This window comes from Betta splendens, chromosome 16, assembly GCF_900634795.4.
Source record: "Betta splendens chromosome 16, fBetSpl5.4, whole genome shotgun sequence".
NCBI lineage: Eukaryota > Metazoa > Chordata > Actinopteri > Anabantiformes > Osphronemidae > Betta > Betta splendens.
This window is the reverse complement of record NC_040896.2, coordinates 15126848-15146383: the sequence shown is the minus strand read 5'-3', so window position 1 is coordinate 15146383 and position 19536 is coordinate 15126848. Positions and strand designations below refer to the sequence as shown.

Here is a 19536-nt window from a genome sequence, read left to right as displayed (position 1 = left end):
ACTGTATGACTCCATAGTCACTCTGCTCACCTATATAGTTTCTGTACTTTGCGAACTCAACTTAATTTAATACTCTTGCTGTACTTTTCACGTATTGTGCTGTTGTGAGACAAAATTGTCCCATTGTGGGACTATTTAAGGTATTCTTCTTATTCTTACTTCAATGGAACTGGAGCAGCTGGAAAAACTAGGTGTTTAATTTCCTTTCATTTCAAATCTTCACATTAATAATCAATTCCTATTCCATCAGTGTAGTGAGGACTGTTTCCGTAAGTAAACGTAATGTAAGTAGGACCTGAGCCTCCTCAGTAAGTAAAAACATAGTGTGGATATTTAAAAAAAATCTAATTTTTCATCATCGTGCCTATGCGCCCCCAGCAGGTGGCGCCCCGGGCGGCTGTCCCGTTCGACCATGCCTTAAACACCAATGTTTTATAGAAACCATGCTGCAACTGCTTTTGCAGAGTTACAGTTAAGAGCCTTATTAAGTTGTAGGTGCATAAAACGTAAACCCTGACATAAAATATCAGATTTGCTTGTGAATAGTTTATTTGCTACAGATGTTCCTCTAAGTGAAGACCGTTAATGCTTAGTCCTGAGATGATTTGCATGCATTTGCATTTACATGTTGGAGGGTCTTTTAAATTTAAATAGTGTAGATTCATGTCATAAGTCTATGTTTTTGTGCATATTGATATCATTGGTCACCTAAAATAAGGTCATCATTTGACCATCAAAGCTACTGTATATGTAGAAAATAAGGCGTGAAATGACACACAAATTTATCCTCCAGCTTGGTTTCTCTTCACACCTGCCCTGAATAGGCTCAAGTGAGATGAAGGTGTCAGTAGCTGTAAAAGTTACTCCTCCTGCCCCCATTAAGGGTCGTAGCTGTGGCTTTTCTGGTGGATGTGTGAATGGTTTATTTTGGAGGTGGGCCCAACTATTTCCTCCTGCAGCTGGAGAGAATTCCTCTTGGGTGGAAAAAATCATGCATTGTGACTTCAGACTTCAGGTACAACTCAAGAGTCCTATCATCTCCAGAAGTTCTCTGTGACTCTAGGAGTGCTGTCACCCCTCTCACTATTAAAACTGAAGAGTTGGAGGTGGTGACAGAGTACAAATACCTGGGAGTGTACTTGGACAAAAAACTGGACTGGAAAAAGAACTCCTCAGCTGTGTAGAATAAGGCTCAGAGCAGGATGTACTTCCTGAGGAGGCTCAGGTCCTTTAACGTCTGCAGCTCCATGCTGAGGATGAGTCTGTGGGTCCAGTGTTTTACGCTGTGGTCTGTGGGGCAGCAGCATGAATGTAGCAGACAGTAACAGACTGGACACACTGATCAGGAGGGCTGGTTCTGTTCTGGGGGTGGAGCTGGACCCCTACATGCTGTAGCTGAGAGGAGGATGCTGGTCCAACTCCTCTCTATCCTAGACAACACCTCCACCCCCTACACAGTGTTCTAGCTGGACAGAGGAGCACCTTCAGCCAAAGGCTGATCTCACCACTAGATTAGGTGTGAACTCATGCACAGGAACAACAGAACAACAGAAGTTCAAATGTTTTACTTATGATGGAACCAAAGGTAGGAATATATGTGTGTGTGTGTGTGTGTGTGTGTGTGTGTGTGTGTGTGTGTGTGTGTGTGTGTGTGTGTGTGTGTGTGTGTGTGTGTGTGTGTGTGTGTGTGTGTGTGTGTGTGTGTGTGTGTGTTCTCACACTGTACAATTTCAGCTTAGTGTCAGATAGAGAGATCTTTACACTAAAAGCAGAAGTTGCACCAAGTTCCCCGGACACATTCACACACTTACACCCACCCACTCTCACATGCACATCCTGCAATATTCAAACTATAAAGTAGGAGAAGGACATCCTGTCTCTGCACACACACAGTAAGGTAAGGTAAAGATTCTGCTCACAGAAAGAAACGCTTTACTAGCAAAACAATATTTTACTGTATTTAGTTCCTCTACTATGTCTAAGATAAGGTTTGTTGTCATAATGTATCTACTGTTACATAGTTGCATATAATTTTTCAGCAGTAAATTAATGATTCTTATGTATTTTAATAGTTACAATCTTTGTAAGAAAATGTGTTCTGTCATTAAACATTAGCTTTGATTAAATTTTTTGATTAAATGGTTTTTTGTAGTCGCTTTCTTCTGAGCTGAAAATTGTTTTATTTGTTCATCTCTCAATAATTAGTCATTAAAATATGTAAATCACAGGTGTTACTTGGCTTCAGTGCATTAATCTCTGGTGCTTCCATAATAAACAGGTTCTTCATAATGAGTTAGTGTGCTTTGTTTTTAACGTCTGGCCTTTGACAGTTTGATAGGAATACTGAATAGGCCATAAAAGAGGTTTTCAATTTACAAATATTTAATTTTGCAACAAAAATAAATTGTTAGAAGGCAAAGATAAATCAATTGGACCCAGGTTTTTGAGTAATTAAAATCTTGTAAATATTAGCAGAAGTTATAATAACAAAAAATTATCGTATTTGTAGGAGAAAGAAGCACGAACAAATTGATAGTAGCATAGAGTCAAATATTTCTGGTTACTATGATTGACTAATAACTAATGGTTTAGTGTTTTTTAGATGATGACTGTGTGAACTAAAAGGAGAATAGAAAGCTGAGCTGCCTCTCCACAGATCTAGCTCTACCAGGAAGACATGGCTGCTATAAAACTGCCTTTGGTCATCGTGTTCCTTTGCTTTACAGGTATGTTACAGTACATTACACCTAAGCAACCTTTTGTTGCAATAAAAGTGCAATAAAACATTAATAGTGTAAAAATATGTTTATTAACATACAGACATTTATTGTGTGTTTTCTGATTTAATGTTGTTTGATTAATCCAATGTTATTCCAGCTATACACAGCGGAGCCTCGTTTTGGACCATAACGTTACCATCATCAGTTAAAGGTCTGGTTGGATCCTGTGTGGTCATCCCATGCTCGTACAACTACCCAGACCCAAAGAAGACTGTCAGTCAGTTCACTGGAATTTGGAAGGACCAGACGAATCAGGTTATCTATCACTCAGATCCCTCTAAGACTGTGCAGGAATACAAAACACGGACTGAGCTGGTGGGAGACATCACACGAAAGGACTGTTCACTGAAGATCGATCCCCTTCAACAAAGTGACCAAGGGCCGTTTCATTTCAGGATTGAAATAGGAAATTATGAGAAATATTCCTACGAGGGGAATCGTGTCCCCATTGCAATGATTAGTAAGCAACACTGATCTCTCTCATAACAATACTGTCAAAAGTATTTTATTTAGATTTAGTGTTGTTTTAATGATCATAACTGAATGCTTTGTATTTTAAACATATAATATTGTGCCACTATGGAGACCAAGAGGCCTAATGATCAGGGTCAGACATCAACCATTTACAGTATATCAAAATATCTCTGCAGACATTTGTAAAATGAAATATGCAAAAAATTAAATGTTTTTAAAGAAAATCAATATTCTATATATTAACCTGTAATAATTATCTTCTTACAGGTGAACCATATCCAAGTTGTAATAATCCTTCTGTCACTTTGGAAACTTATTTTGTGATGACTACAAAAAGTTTATGAAATCATTGTCTTGTTACAGGTGAATCACATCCAAGTGTCTCTGTGACACAGGAAGTAGTGGAGGGTCATAATGTGACTGCCTCCTGCTCTGTGTCTCACTCCTGTCCTTCGTCTCCTCCTAAATTCACCTGGAGCCACAATGGTGTGTCACATTTGGAGACTCAGCAGCTTAAAGAAGGGCAGTGGAACCTGACATCCACTCTGACCTTTGTCTCCACCAGAGACGACCACAACAAGCCTGTAAAATGCACCGTTACATACAAAGGAGGTCTGAAGGGGGAAAAGGCTTCCAGTGTCCTCAAAGTGAAATGTAAGTGGATGTGACAAGAAGCAGGAAAACAAAACAGGCATGAAGCATATTTCTTTGTTGATTGAGGCCTCTGGTCTGAGCTGAGGTAAAGTTGACATAACAGGAGTGTGGTCTCATTAGAGAAAAGAGGAGCTGATCAGCTGAGGGTCAGGATCAGAGTCAGATAGGTGGAAATAGGTGAAGGTGGACCACACGTCAGAGGTAAAGCAGGGAGAGGATGTGATGCTGAAGTGCTCCAGTGATGCTAACCCTCCTGCCAACTACCAGTGGCTTAATGGGAACAACACTCTGCATCAGGGAGAGTCTTACCTGCTCACAAACGTCTCCAGACACACAGGCATCCTGCTCTGTGCTGCCGTCAATACAGTGGGACAAAGGAACTCAACCCCTGTGCATCTGAACATGTTATGTAGGTAAATAGTGTAGAAAAAATGCTTTTAACCTGCTGTATATTCAGCTCATACATCTGTTTCCTCACAGTTCCTCCTGAGATTAAGACCATCTCCTGCTCCTCAGAGGGAGATGAGGTCTGGTGTGTGTGCATCGTGGAGTCCGGGCCTCCCAGCACGGTTCACTTTGTGCTTTCTGATCGAGTCCTGTCGAACACCAGCACTGACGTACACGGCCTCGCTACCATTGTGACTCTGCAGGCAGAGTCTGGCTCCTCAGAGTCTGTCCGCTGTGTGGCAAACAACGCACTGGGCCACGTCAACGCCACATTCACGCTACCGTCTAAAGGTAAAGAGTCAGGGTTAGAAATTTAAGAATGTCTATTTGAATTAAAGAGAAAAATAATTATGTTTTGTAATTTCAACAGTCAAGATGCCAGTTGTCTATATTTCTATTGGTATTGGAGCAGGTGCATGTTTGCTGATCCTTTTCACAGTAGTAGTAGTCATAAAATGGTAAGTAACCTATTAAAATATTAGGAAGATACAGAGTAAAGACATTAGAAAGAAATCTACTGGTATTTATTACTGTTGTATGGCAGTGGTCAGTGTGGTAATAGAATTGTTCTGCAGTTTGTGATGCTGGTTCCAGTGTTTGTGATATAGAGTCGATACATTTTCTGTTCTTTAATTGTTTCCATCAATCTGCCAGCAGGGGGAGAGCAGGAAATGCAGAAACGTCTAATGTGACGACAAAGGAAGAAAAAGCTGTGGAGCTCCACTACACCACAACTAAAAGGTTTTCAGTTATTCAGAGTCTGGATTCAACAAAACTCTCATTGTCACCTAAAATACATTGACGATGTTTTATTCCTTCATTAGTGGAAGACCTACCCATGCACCAACGCCTCCTGACAGAGACAGCGAGGACAAGTATGACACAGCAAAAACACATGTTCTCTGTACCTTGATTCACAAATGAAGCCTCTCTGTGGTAAATGCCCCAAAGATGAAAACCTGTCTGTTTTATGCTTCTGTCCTCAGAGATGAACCCGACTATGAAAATGAACGCTGCACTGATGATCCTGTGTACGGCAACATGGAGGTAAGTGCAGCCTCATTCAGTCATTATATCCACTAAATGTAGAACTGAACTCATCATGTTTCCTACACAGGAAGACTTTGATGACACCATATATGCCAACGCGTAGCATCACTCGCTTCACTGGAGGAGCAGCTGCCCGTTGTCTGACTGATGTGAGAAGTTTGTTGTTCACTTCTTAGAATGAATGCACTTATTTTGGTTATAGTTCCTCTTCTCTTTTCTTTTCCTGTTTGTTTGATTAATTGTAAGATGCTGCACAATGTTGTATAACATTTAACCAGTAAAATATTATCATGATTTAACTGCATGAAATATGCTTTAACTTTCAAGTCACTCATTTTCAGTGTCAAGATTATAATTTCCATAAACCTGATGGGTTTTAATAATGCAGCATCTCAAGGACATGCACTCAGAGTTCAGCATTTTATCATTAGCCTGTGGAATATTCCCTTAACTACCCTATATACCCTAACTTTAAAAATTAAAAACAAAATCAATTTACTATACCCAGATCCCATAAATTTGAATTCATCTGGGTATTATTGCATCAAGACCTTTAGTGGTAACTAGAAAAAGTAATTTCTCTGAGAAATTATTTGGAAGAGCTGTTCTGTTGCCGAAAAGATGCCAAATGCTGGTAAAACGATGACAAGATTAAAAAGATGACAATGATTCAAAAGTTGACTAAGGCAAAAATATGTGAAAGATTCAAAAGTTGACCAAGGTGCATCTTTGACAATCATGAAAAAGCTGACTGTCTTTTTAAATTGAAGGGATTTGAAGAAAGAATTTATAATTCTTGTTTAACTGTGTAATAGTTTATTAACTAGTCATAATTAACTAGTCAAATCAAAAAATTTTATTTTTATTTGGGTTATAAATTACATTGGTGCCTTTATTCTAAGAGGATTTAGAAACTATAAATTATAAACTATAAAATTTATTTTATAGTCATTTATAGTCATTTATTAGTCACGTGAGGCAGCTGATGGGTACCGGCAGGCCAAGCTTGCTGAAGCTTGTGCCGTTGCGGAGGCAAAAACACGGGCCTTGGAGGAGTTCGGGGAGGCCATGGAGGAGGACTATCGCTCGGCCTCAAAGAAATCCTGGCAAACTGTTCGGCGACTCAGGAGGGGGAAGCAGTTCTTTACCAACTCTGTTTTCAGTGGAGGTGGGGAGCTGTTGACCTCAACTGGGGATGTTATTGGTGGAAGGAGTACTTTGAGGATCTCCTAAACCCCTTCGACATGCCTTCTGCTGAGGAAGCAGAGGCAGGGGACTCAGAGGCGGACTCGCCCATCACCCAGGCTGAGGTCACTGAGGTAGTTAGTAAGCTCCTCGGTGGCAGAGCAGCGTGGGTGGATGAGATCCGTCCTGAGTACCCCAAGTCTCTGGATGTTGTGGGGCTGTCTTGGGTGACACGCCTCTGCAACATTGCGTGGACGAGGGGGATAGTTCCTCTGGACTGGACAACCGGGGTGGTTGTCCCTCTTCACAAGAAGGGGGACAGGAGAGTGTGTTCCAACTATAGGGGGATCACACTTCTCAGCCTCCCTGGGAAAGCCTATGGCAGGGTACTGGAGAGGAGAATTCGGCCGATAGTCGAACCTTGGATACAGGAGGAACAATGTGGTTTTCGGCCTGATCGTGGAATGCTGGACCAGCTTTATACCCTCAGCAGGGTACTTGAGGGTTTGTGGGAGTTTGCCCAGCCAGTCTACATATGCTTTGTGGATCTGGAGAAGGCATTCAACTGCGTCCCTCGTGACATCCTGTGGGGGGTGCTCCAGGAGTATGGAGTCCAGGGCTCTTTGCTAAGGGCTGTTCGGTCTCTGTACAACCGGAGCAGGAGCTTGGTTCACATTGCCAGCAATAAGTCAGACCTGTTCCCGGTGCATGTTGGACTTCGGCAGGGCTGCCCTTTATCACCGGTTCTGTTCTTTATTTTTATGGACAGAATTTCTAGGCGTAGCCAGGGGCCGGAGGGTGTCTGGTTTGGGGACCACAGGATAGTATTTCTGCTTTTTGCAGATGATGTTGTCCTGTTGGCTTCATCGGGCCAGGACCTCCAGCGTGCGCTGGTGCGTTTTTTGCAGCTGAGTGTGAAGCGGCTGGGATGAGAATAAGTTCCGTCCAAATCTGAGGCCATGGTTCTCGACCGGAAAAAGGTGGTTTGCTCGGTGCGGCGGCTGCAGTAATGCGGACGGTGTATCGGTCCGTCGTGGTGAAGAGGGAGCTGAGCCGAAAGGCAAAGCTCTCAATTTAGCGGTCAATCTACGTTTCTACCCTCACCTATGGTCATAAGCTTTGGGTCATGACCGAAAGGGCAAGGTCACGGATGCAAGTGGCTGAAATGAACTTCCTCCGCAGGGTGGCTGGGCGCTCCCTTAGAGATAAGGTGAGGAGCTCTGTCACCTGGGAGGAGCTCGGAGTAGAGTCGCTGCTCCTCCACATCGAGAGGAGCCAGTTGAGGTGGCTCAGGCATCTGGTTCGAATGCCTCCTGGACGCCTCCCTGGGGAGGTGTTCCGGGCATGTCCCACCGGTAGGAGGCCCCGAGGAAGACCCAGGACTCACTGGAGAGACTACGTCTTTTGGCTGGCCTAGGAACGTCTTGGGGTCCCACTGGAAGAGCTGGAGGAAGTGTCCAGGGAGAAGCAAGTCTAGAACGTCTCTGCTCAGACTGCTGCCCCCGCGACCTGGACCCGGATAAGCGGATGAAAATGGATGGATGGATGGATTTATTAGCCCATTCAGAATAAAAGCACCATAATAAGTGTGTGTGTGTGTGTGGGGGGGGGGTGTATTTACTGAAATATAAAACAGTCTCATTAAAGATTGGTGCTTTTATTTTGAAAGGACTTAATTCTCAATTAGTCTTTAAATGGTCATAATTAGCCATTCAAAGGCAAAAACTGTGCAATTAAAGAGCTAATAAATTGCATTGGTGCTTTTATTTTGAAAGGACTGTGTAATTATTAAACTGTTAATCTATCTTTAAATAGTCATAATTACCTAGCCAAAAGCAGTAATATTGCTATTAAAACTAATTGTTTGGCTTAGTTCTTTGCTTGATTACTACAAATTCCAATAGTGTAGTTGACTAATCATTAATAAGCATGGAACTGCTGTGTACAATGAGCATCAGAGTTTGACCTGTCAATCAAATCTGCAGCTGCAACGTTGCCATGGCGGATGAAAAAAATAAAAAAAATAAATAAATATTTTAAAAGAAAATCAATAATTATTACCTGTAATAATTATCTTGTTACAGGTGAATCACATCCAAGTCTCTCTGTGTCAGAAGAAGTAGTGGAGGGTCATAATGTGACTGCCTCCTGCTCTGTGTCTCACTCCTGTCCCTCGTCTCCTCCTGAATTCACCTGGAGCCACGCTGGTGTGACACATTTGGAGACACGGCATCTTAACGACGGGCAGTGGAACCTGACATCCACTCTGACTTTTGTCTCCACCAGAGACGACCACAACAAGCCTGTAAAATGCACCGTTACGTTTTATGATTATTTACTGTAGCTAATTTAAGAAATGAATTAAAACAGTTCTTCCTCCTTGTAAAGGGAAGTCAGTTAACTCCGACGTGGCCAGTGCAAAAACAATATACTTGTGGATGTATTTTAAGTAAGAAAAAATAAAAGACAAACCTGTTCAAACCTGGGGAATAAAAAACGATTCTGATTCTGAAAGCAGCTGATCAACTTCGTAGGAACACATTTCATACAGGTGAAAGGGACACTAACAACCCAACGCAGACGAGGCTGTAGCAGCAGAGAAACGCAGATCTTTGTCCTGCATGTTGATGTGTGTTTCCCCTTCCCCCAGTGTGCCTGCTCTGGGACGTGGATGGCCACGCCCACTTTCATTCACCAGACGGACATGAAAGAGGGAATAACGAAATAAACAGCTGGTTAACTTTGTAGGAACACGGCTGTAGCTCTGCAATGACTTTATGTGGTACAGGTGAAAGGAGTAATACGAAATAAACGGAATATAAAACGGAAACGCTTTCAAGCGTTTTCTGTTTATATTTTTTATTGCACATTTGTTGAAACTTGATGGGTGTACTGTCATACTTTCTGTAATTTTTAGCATATGCATTTACACGTTGTATATGAATAACGAAATTAACAAAATCTACGTTTGAAAAAACTGTGAAGAGTTCCGTGTTTACATGAAAGCGGGCAGAACAACGTCTGTCCATGACTCACTGCCGAAAGCGGCTGGTGAATCTCTTGGGAACATGGCTGTAGCTCTGCAATGATTTATTATGTGGTACAGGTGAAAGGGGAAATAACGAAATAAACGGAATATAAAACCGAAACACTTTCAAGCGTTTTTGGTTTATATTATATTTTTAATTGCACATTTGTTAAAACTAGATGTAGTCTTTTCTGTAATTTTTGGTAATGCTACAGTGCAATAATGTGTGAACTTTATTTAGTTTTTTTGTGAATAAGCAAAGCAGCAAAACTGTCTTATTGTAATGTTGATGTTGTCAGATTTTGTTTTCAGTAATTCTACATTTCTTTCAGTTCCAAGATTATTAATATGTGTATTTTGTCCTTTATTATTTTACTTTTTATCTTATTTAGTGTGTGGAACCAGATTTCCAGACTGCACATTTAGTCACTATTACATCTGGAAGTGAGTTCAATTATGTGAAATGTATATAAAGTATAACTTTAATTGTATTGTTATGGACCATTACAGAGTTGAGAGTTTTGTTAGACGGTAATATGATTTGTTGGCTTTTGAAGTCCATCTTTCACACACCAATGTCTAAAATACATTCACACATGAACAGAAGTGATGTTTTACTTTGTTCGTGTGTTTGATTCACTAGACATGGAAAATTCACTTCTTGCTTTCTGTTCTCTTTTTTCATATGGCCTGTTCAATTACCAGAAAAACTTAAAGGTGAGATATGAAACTATTAGAGATGTGAAAACTATTGGAATGTGTTAAAATGTGAGAAAAAAATAAAATTAACAGAAATACAAATGCTTTTATGATTTCTAATTTTCTTCTACAGAAGTATACAGTAAAATGTAATGTATGTATTATTTATTGTTAGAAACGCATGATGTCCAACTTCTGCGACATTTACACTCTATGTAAAAAGTGAGAACTTTGCAATTTTCAGTTAATTTGTTAAGAATTATTTTGTAAGTGTCTACTGGAAAAAATGAAAGTGACAGCAACTACTGCATGTAAGATGAAGAGGTGTAGCACATAATAACAATAATTATAAAGCCAGTTCCCATATTCATTCTGTTTGTAGGTGAAGTCAGCTACAACCACATCATCATTCCCTGTGCAGTCGGGACTGCTATTGCTGTGATCGTTGGAGTGTTCTGTATTTTGTTGGTCAGAAAATACAAGTCACATCATTAATTCAGAATCTTAACTGATTAACATTAAAAAAGAAAGAATTAATGTCCTCTGGCTTATGCCTTATTAAACACTGGACCTTTACTCACTGTAACGTCTAAAAGTGGATTCTGTTTCAGTATATAAAATGTATAAAAAGTAAAACATTTATTTAAATTATTATGGACCATCCGTGGGGTTTAGAGTTTTGTTTGCAGATAGGATCATTTGATGGTTCACACAAACCTTCACACCCCAATGGCTCGCTGTAGTTTCACACGTCAGCAGAAGTGATGTTTATCTTTGTTGCTGTGTTTGATTGAATTCACTTCTTGTTTTGTTTTTTTCTGTTTTTCATATGGCCTGATTATTTACCAGATGAAGATCTTGAAGGTGAAATGTCAACTTGAAGAAGGGGTCACACTGTTTCTCCTATTTTCGTAAGGTTAAAGCTGCATTCATACTTTGTGGCAGAAGAAATCACAAAGAACCAACAGTTTACTGTAAACTTGTTGATCTTTTGTGACTTGACAAAATGTCAAAGCTTTTTACATCTTGGTTTCAGGTTTTTCACCTGTTAACTAACTAATATGTCATTTATATGTAGATAAAAAAACATGGCTCATTTGCCATCTTTCTGCAGGATCTTTCTACATATGAATTCATTTCATTAACATTAATACAACTTACAAAGTAATTCACAGGAACAACACAAGAGCTGAAACTTATATAAGAAGCTATAACTTATACACGCTGCATAGCCATGCTCTTGTTTAGATTGTAATTTGTTTTGGTTTTTTATTTGTGTTATATGATCTGGCACTGTTTGCTTACGTATGTAATATCTGATATTGTTGATAAAGCTTTTATAAACTTAACATTAATTGAACATCTTTCTGGTCTTCTGTGTATGTTTTTTTGCTATTTTTAATGAGGACTCTCTATCAGTAATATTATTTTGACCTGATGATGGTGCTGTAACACTGTACAGTACAGTACCAAAGTCACTGGAGGGTGGAAGTGGCTTGAGCAACTGAAAAACACTAAATGATGTAGAACAATGGAGTGTTTACTGTACGTAAAGAAATTCCTGTGAATCAAAATTGTGAGCAGTTTTTTAATAGGGGATGTTAGAAGATGAATAACTTAAAAACTTTAAAACCAATCTTTTAAAAAAGGCCTTTAATATTAATGAGCAAACAATGTATTTTACATGTGACATGCATCACAGAAATTGTATGTAAAATTGAAAGTGATATGTGTTGTGAGCACAGTCCAGCATCTAGTGAGCAGTCCATATAATTTTCTAATGGCATCACCGGACCTTTTGTTTAACTATCTATATTAAATATTGTACAAGCAATGACCTTCATCTTCCTTGTCTTAGCCCTGAGCTAAGCTGAAAGAGTGATTTGCAACTTTTTTATTTTAAGAGGGTACATCTATGGAAAACGATTGAGCCCTTCTGCTTCACTGACAACATCTATTAAGCTGTGGAAGGGACCCACAGGTTTTAGAGAAACCATGCTGCATTTACGCACAACAACACTGGTGTTATTTCAGTACCAGTGGTCTTTTAAAGATAACCTCTGTGAAACCATTTAGCTCCCACCACTGGAATAGGTGTGAATGCAAAAACAAAAAGTGAAACAACAATACAAAGTTGTTGTTTTAAAATTGGGCTATTTTTTGGAGTGTGCGCAAAACTAAGAATTCTGCCTCTGTACATTTTCATTTTAGTGTCAGATAGGCATCTTCACACTGAAAGCAGAAGTTCCCCAGAGCTCCACCGAACACATTCACACACTCTCACATGCACATCCTGCAACATTAGCTAGAAGCATCAAGTAAGAGAAGGACATCCTGTCTCTGCACACAAAGGTATGTAAATAAAAAAAAAAAAACAAATGTTTTATTAGCAAGAATGTGTTTTGTGATTAAACAGCCCACATATTTAATACATATTAATACATATTTTTTGAAATATTTAAACCACTGTTGTGAAAATTATAACATGAATATCTAATAAAACTATCCATTGACTATTAACTAACATAGTCTAGTTTTTTTACATGATGGATGTGTGAACTAAAAGGAGAATAAAAGGCTGAACTGCCTCTTCACAGATCTGACCCTTCCAGGAAGACATGGCTGCTTTCAAATGGCTTTTGGTCGTCGTGTTCCTTTGCTTTAGAGGTATGTTAAGGTGCATTACACCTAAAAATCCTTTTGTTGGTAAAGAAGTGCAATGAAACATTTATATTGTAAAATTATTTTCAAAAAATATACAGGCATCATTGTGTGTTGATTGGTCTTATTTCCTCGGATTAAACCAATGTTATTCCAGCTATACAGAGCGGAGCCTCGTCTTGGACCGCTACGATACCGTCATCAGTTAAAGGTCTGGTTGGATCCTGTGTGGTCATCCCATGCTCGTACAACTACCCAGACCCAAAGAAGACGGTCAGTCAGTTCACTGGAATTTGGAAGGACCAGAGGAATCAAGTTATCTATCACTCAGATCCCTCTAAGTCTGTGCAGAAATACAAAACACGTACTGAGCTGGTGGGAGACATCTCACAAAAGAACTGTTCACTGAAGATCGATCCCCTTCAACAAAGTGACGAAGGGCCGTTTCAATTCAGGATTGAAATTGGAGGTTATAACAATTATTCTTATGTTACTAAGGAAGTGTCCATTACATTTGTTAGTAAGTAACATCTTTCTCACACAATGCTGCCAATAATATTTGATTTAAAATTAATGTTTCAAATGTATTTTAAACATATAATGCTGTGTCACTATGGAGGGAGAAATGGAGATGGCTGACAATGGCTCTCCCTTATGCTTTAGTTCCAATGTTTACGGTCCACCACTGCAGTGACGGTTAAATCACTTGACTTGACTAATCAGCGTTCTTTGGAAACGGCTTTATTCCAGCATTCCTTTACAATCATATCAACGTGTTGGAGTGCATGTGGTTTCTGAAAGAAAAATACAAATACAAATCAAATTACGTTATCAAACGTTTCCCCGTAACATGATGGAGCCACCACATCACAGTGGTTCCTTCTGCCAGATCCCGACCACCGAAGAAAATACACGTACGCTAAAACAGTGACTGATTCATATACAGTTTTTATGAGTTGCTATGACACAACCATCCAGTAAAACAACACATTCTCTGATCAGGTCACACACAGGTCTAAACAGCAACTCCAATGTCATAATGCCACGCTTTGTTTGTAAAAGACTCTAACTGTGTCAAAACACTGGAAATATGCAGCAAAGACTAATTTTGCCTTCAAACAATACAATTTGCCATCAAGTACATGAACACTTCCAATTAGTCATAACACAGTGGCACAGTAGCAAAATACAAACCACTGATCTTAGTGTGAATCAGTGCTTCATTAATCGTCACTGTAGCCTGTTGCTATTAGTTTATGTCAAATTTACCTTTTATGAAAAGAATTGGATCCAGATGAACAAATGTTTTGATTTATTGAATCCATGACATTCATTTTTCAAACTGTGGCAGAAAACTGAAATATTTTAAATATTACAGAAAATACATGTAAAAAATACAGTCAACCCTATTGGAGAATAAGACACAAGGCAGGCAAGGGTGGGGAAACAAAGGCGGCGGTTACAGTACAGACAGGGATTAGACAGTTGGTGGTCAGAAGGCAGGCTTAGGTTGGACTTACGGCAAGGCGGTATCACAGGTGAGGCGGATGGCAAGGTTGGGAAAAACAGGATCGGTAACAAAACAAGACATGAGGTGACGCTGGATTGCTGGCAATGACACACAAAGACAATCTGGCAAGGTGTTGGGGTGAGGGGTGGTGCTTAAGTACTGAGTGATGATGACTAGATGACATACAGGTGGAGATAACTAGGACAGGACTGGCTAAATGACATGAGCTGTGACAGAACCCCCCCTGTCTAGGGCGGATTCCAAGACGACCAAAACAAAACATAACCAAGCAAGTGGGGGTGACAGGCTAGAACAGAAAATGAGAGGATTAAAACACACAGCATGACTTGCAGGAACGGAATAGAGTCCATGAATAATGAGTCCATGACGGGGGAAATACAAAGTCCAGAAACCTCCTCAAGGAGGGTGGATGCAAGGAGAGTCTCGGCCGCGCAGCCGCCACGCCGAGACGGCACATCTTGTGCCCGAGGGCAAGGCTGGAGTCCTGGGAGGCCGGCGTCGGAACAAGACGCCTCCAGTGGCCAAACACATGTGCCGGTGCTCTCCAGACCGGGGGTGCTCTAGGGGGCTGAGAAGACGCGGCGGTCGGCAATGGCAGAGGCCGCGCCATCGTCGGGGCAGGAAACAGCGACCTCCAGGCAGGGGGTCGCGTCCGGAACCGGCCAGCCGAGGTGGCCGACGACGCAGGAGGCAGCGCCATCCCCGCCACAGGATGCGCCAAGGACCTGACCTTCCGTCAGGCAGGTGAGGCGAGAGCCGGCGGGTAACCGGGAACAGCGACGGGGAGAGACGTGGAGACGAGGCCTGACGTGGAGCTGAAGCCGGAACCAGAGACAGGGACAGACGTGGAGACGAGACCGGAACCAGAGACAGGGACAGACGTGGAGACGAGGCCGGAACCAGAGACAGGGACAGACGTGGAGACGAGGCCGGAGCCAGAGACGAGGACAGACGTGGAGACGAGGCCGGAGCCAGAGACGAGGACAGACGTGGAGACGAGGCCGGAGCCAGAGACGAGGACAGACGTGGAGACGAGGCCGGAGCCAGAGACGAGGACAGACGTGGAGACATGGCCGGAACCAGAGACAGGGACAGACGTGGAGACGAGGCCGGAGCCAGAGACGAGGACAGACGTGGAGACATGGCCGGAACCAGAGACAGGGACAGACGTGGAGACGAGGCCGGAGCCAGAGACGAGGACAGACGTGGAGACGAGGCCGGAGCCGGGACCAGAGACGAGGACAGACGTGGAGACATGGCCGGAGCCGGGCCACCAGGAACCGATGCAGATTCTGCAGGCGCCAGACCACCAGGAGCGGAGACGAGCGCGGCCGGGACCGGACCACCACGAGCAGAGACGAGCGCGGCCGGGACCGGACCACCACGAGCAGAGACGAGCGCGGCCGGGACCGGACCACCACGAGCAGAGACGAGCGTGTCCGGGACCGGACCACCAGGAGCCGAGACGAGCGCGGCCGGGACCGGACCACCATGGACCACCAGGAGCTGAGACGGATGCGATCTGTGCCAGATCACCCGGAATCGCTGCAGATGCGGTCGGTGCTGGACCACCGGGAGCTGCCCCTGCACACATTGACCCAAAAAACAACGGGGACCAGGAACGGGCCGACCACCTCCTCATCCTGGAGACCTCCTCCGGGAGGTCGGCAGGAGACCGCGCTGGACCGACCCCCTCCGGGAGGTCGGCAGGAGACAGAGCTGGACCGACCCCTTCCGGGAGGTCGGCAGGGGCTGCGGCAGGGGCTGCGGCAGGCGCTGCGGCAGGTGCTACCTCCTCCTGGAGGTCGGCGGAAACTGCGGCTTCTCCGTGGCCGACAGTGGCAGGAGCTAGAACGACCTCAGCAGGGAGGTCGACAGGGACGGGAACGACCTCAGCAGGGAGGTCGACAGGGACGGGAACGACCTCAGCAGGGAGGTCGACAGGGACGGGAACGACCTCAGCAGGGAGGTCGACAGGGACGGGAACGACCTCAGCAGGGAGGTCGACAGGGACGGGAACGACCTCAGCAGGGAGGTCGACAGGGACGGGAACGACCTCAGCAGGGAGGTCGACAGGGACGGGAACGACCTCAGCAGGGAGGTCGACAGGGACGGGAACAACCTCAGCAGGGAGGTCGACAGGAACTGGAACAACCTCAGCAGGGAGGTTGACAGGAACTGGAACAACCTCAGCAGGGAGGTCGACAGGAACTGGAACAACCTCAGCAGGGAGGTCGACAGGAACTGAGGCCTGGTTTGGCTGGCCAGGGGTGTCCACTAGCTGGTGTAAAGCGGGAGCTTGAGCTTGACGTGGCTGAGCTGAGGCTTGAGCTGGAGCTGGAGCTGGAGCTTGGCGTGGCTGAGCTGAGGCTAAGGCAGGAGCTGCTGCAGCCTGAGACGCAGGAGACGCTGCAGCCAGAGGCGCAGGAGACGCTGCAGGCTAAGTCGCTGGGGCCACTGATGCAGGCTTAGTCGCTGGGGCCACTGATGCAGGCTTAGTCACTGGGGCCACTGATGCAGGCTTAGTCGCTGGGGCCACTGATGCAGGCTTAGTCGCTGGGGCCAGTGATGCAGGCTTAGACGCTGGGGCCAGTGATGCAGGCTTAGACGCTGGGGCCAGTGATGCAGGCTTAGACGCTGGGGCCAGTGATGCAGGCTTAGACGCTGGGGCCAGTGATGCAGGCTTAGACGCTGGGGCCAGTGATGCAGGCTTAGACGCAGGAACGGGTGCGGGTTCTGACGGTGGTTCAGTGAAACCCAGGGCCTCGCGCAGTGCAGGTTTTCGAGCGATGAGCGTGGCGGCTTCACGGAAGCGATGCTCCACGGTAACCGGGTCGGTAGCTGCCTCAGCGGAGTTCAGATAATGTGCAAACAGGAACAGGACTGGAGGGGCGCATTGAGCACGGATCCGCTGGAAGATGCTGTCCGGGATGCCTGCGATGGAGGTGGGCATATCGTCTGATGGAGCGAGGGTGCCCTCTGCTGGCGGAGAGGGCCGCTTGATTTCAGTGGCCGAGTCCTCTGGAGCCTGGACAGGGGGAAACGGTTTTCGTCGACGCCGTCTGGGCCGCCGACGCCCCGATGTGGATTCCATCTCCTCAACCGCCGTGACTGACGCAGAGGATGGGGCAAAGGCATGAATGGGGTCTAACTGGACAGCGTCTGGAACGAGAGCGTAACCCGACTGAGCAGCAACAGGCACTTCCGCTTGAACTGCCGGAGCGGCGACAGGAACGTGAACAGTATCTGACACGACGGTAACAGGATCAGGACCAGACTGAGCGGCAACAGGAACGTGAGCCTGATCGGGCAAAGCAGCGACAGGAATTTTTTCCGGCGAAGCGGGAGCGGCCGATGAGACGTTCGCGGGCGCCATGCGCAGAGCGCGCGCCAATTCCCTCCGCACTGCCTGGAGCCTCTCAAAGAGCGTCTGTACTCCCAGGTAGTCAAGCCACCAGAATTCCTCCTCCAGGATAGCAATAGCCTGCTTTATGACGCGGAGCCGGACCTTCAGACTGGGGGCTTCCGCATAATTCTTCGCAAGCTCCTCGAAGCACCAGCGGAGGTCCTCCGGCAGACTCGAGCAGGTAAAAACCATCGCGACTGTGCGTTGTCCAAGTATATAAAAAAAAAAAAAAAATCCCCTACTGACCTTAAACAGATGCAGGACGCCGGCTGGGTCCGAGTCTGGCCAGATTGTACTGTCACGGCGCTCTAGGTAGCGGACCCACATGCACGGCGGAGACAAAGCTCAGTGAATAACAAGGGTTAATTTGTACTCGTGGTCAGGCAGGCAAGGGTGGGGAAACAAAGGCGGCGGTTACAGTACAGACAGGGATTAGACAGTTGGTGGTCAGAAGGCAGGCTTAGGTCGGACTTACGGCAAGGCGGTATCACAGGTGAGGCGGATGGCAAGGTCGGGAAAAACAGGATCGGTAACAAAACAAGACATGAGGTGACGCTGGATTGCTGGCAATGACACACAAAGACAATCTGGCAAGGTGCTGGGGTGAGGGGTGGTGCTTAAGTACTGAGTGATGATGACTAGATGACATACAGGTGGAGATAACTAGGACAGGAAGTAAGGCTGGCTGAAACTAACAATGACTGAGACAGAAAGTGGTGACAAAATAAAACCAGAAATGACTGAGTGCAGTGCCTAAATGACATGAGCTGTGACAGGGTGGTGGTATTGCCAAATGAATTAGTAACACCACCTGATCTCAAAAAGGCTGAGTTTGATTAACCTCACACAGGTTTGCACCAATTATGTTGGGGATATGCAATGAGCACAAATTATAATAATTGGATTTATAGCTCTGGGGCACCACCCTGTTTCCAGGGACCAATAACCAATTTGGAAATAGCCAATACAGTCTCAATTGTATTCAAGTTAGTTGAAGGATGAGCTCCGTACCATAGCCGACTCAATTCACCAGTGCTGTAAAACCAGATACAAGTAATCACAGACAACGACCAATTAAATTATCAAGGCTTTATTAAACAATTAATGTTAACTCTGGTATCAGCACTATCTTGAATAACTCCGCAACTCACAACTTAATCTTATGGTGTGTTCGTCTGGAAGTACTGTATGCGTGTAAAAGGGGTGTGTGTGTGAGAGAGAGAGAGAGAGAGAGAGAGAGAGAGAGAGAGAGAGAGAGAGAGTGGAGGAGGAAGGAGGAGGGCGCCCCCCTTTAGGGGCGTGGTGAGGTAGCACAGCTGCATGCGTGTGCCGGTGAGCCCTTTGAATGGAGCGCGCGTGTCTGGCGCTCATAGGGAAAGAAGCGTGTAAAGGAGTGTGAAGTGGGACTAGCGTGAATAAGCTTGTGGTCACACAAACACGTGGGGCTCTATTTGGCGATATAGTCACGTGATCGCGGAAGCGTGCAGTGGTTGAAACGTGCGCTTGCCGTGGTCGCAGCAGAAACAGAGCAACCGCACAGTACCACAATAAAGCACTTCAGCTAGCGAAATCACAGGCTACAACGCTTCAATGTGCACCTCTTAGATTCACGCAGCTCTAT

At 44.6% G+C, this 19536-nt stretch overlaps 1 protein-coding gene across 1 annotated transcript; it reads left to right on the top strand.

Moving 5' to 3' along the window:
• Positions 1-1896: 1896 nt before the first annotated feature.
• Positions 1897-12112, top strand: LOC114843381 (sialic acid-binding Ig-like lectin 14). Its single transcript, XM_041067808.2, has 10 exons — positions 1897-2726; positions 2878-3240; positions 3618-3908; positions 4389-4646; positions 4726-4813; positions 5010-5096; positions 5180-5230; positions 5342-5402; positions 5473-5554; positions 8675-12112. The coding sequence occupies exons 1-9, from the start codon at positions 2678-2680 to the stop codon at positions 5506-5508; spliced, it is 1284 nt and encodes a 427-aa protein (XP_040923742.1). The 5' UTR covers positions 1897-2677; the 3' UTR covers positions 5509-5554; positions 8675-12112.
• The last annotated feature ends 7424 nt before the right edge of the window (positions 12113-19536 follow it).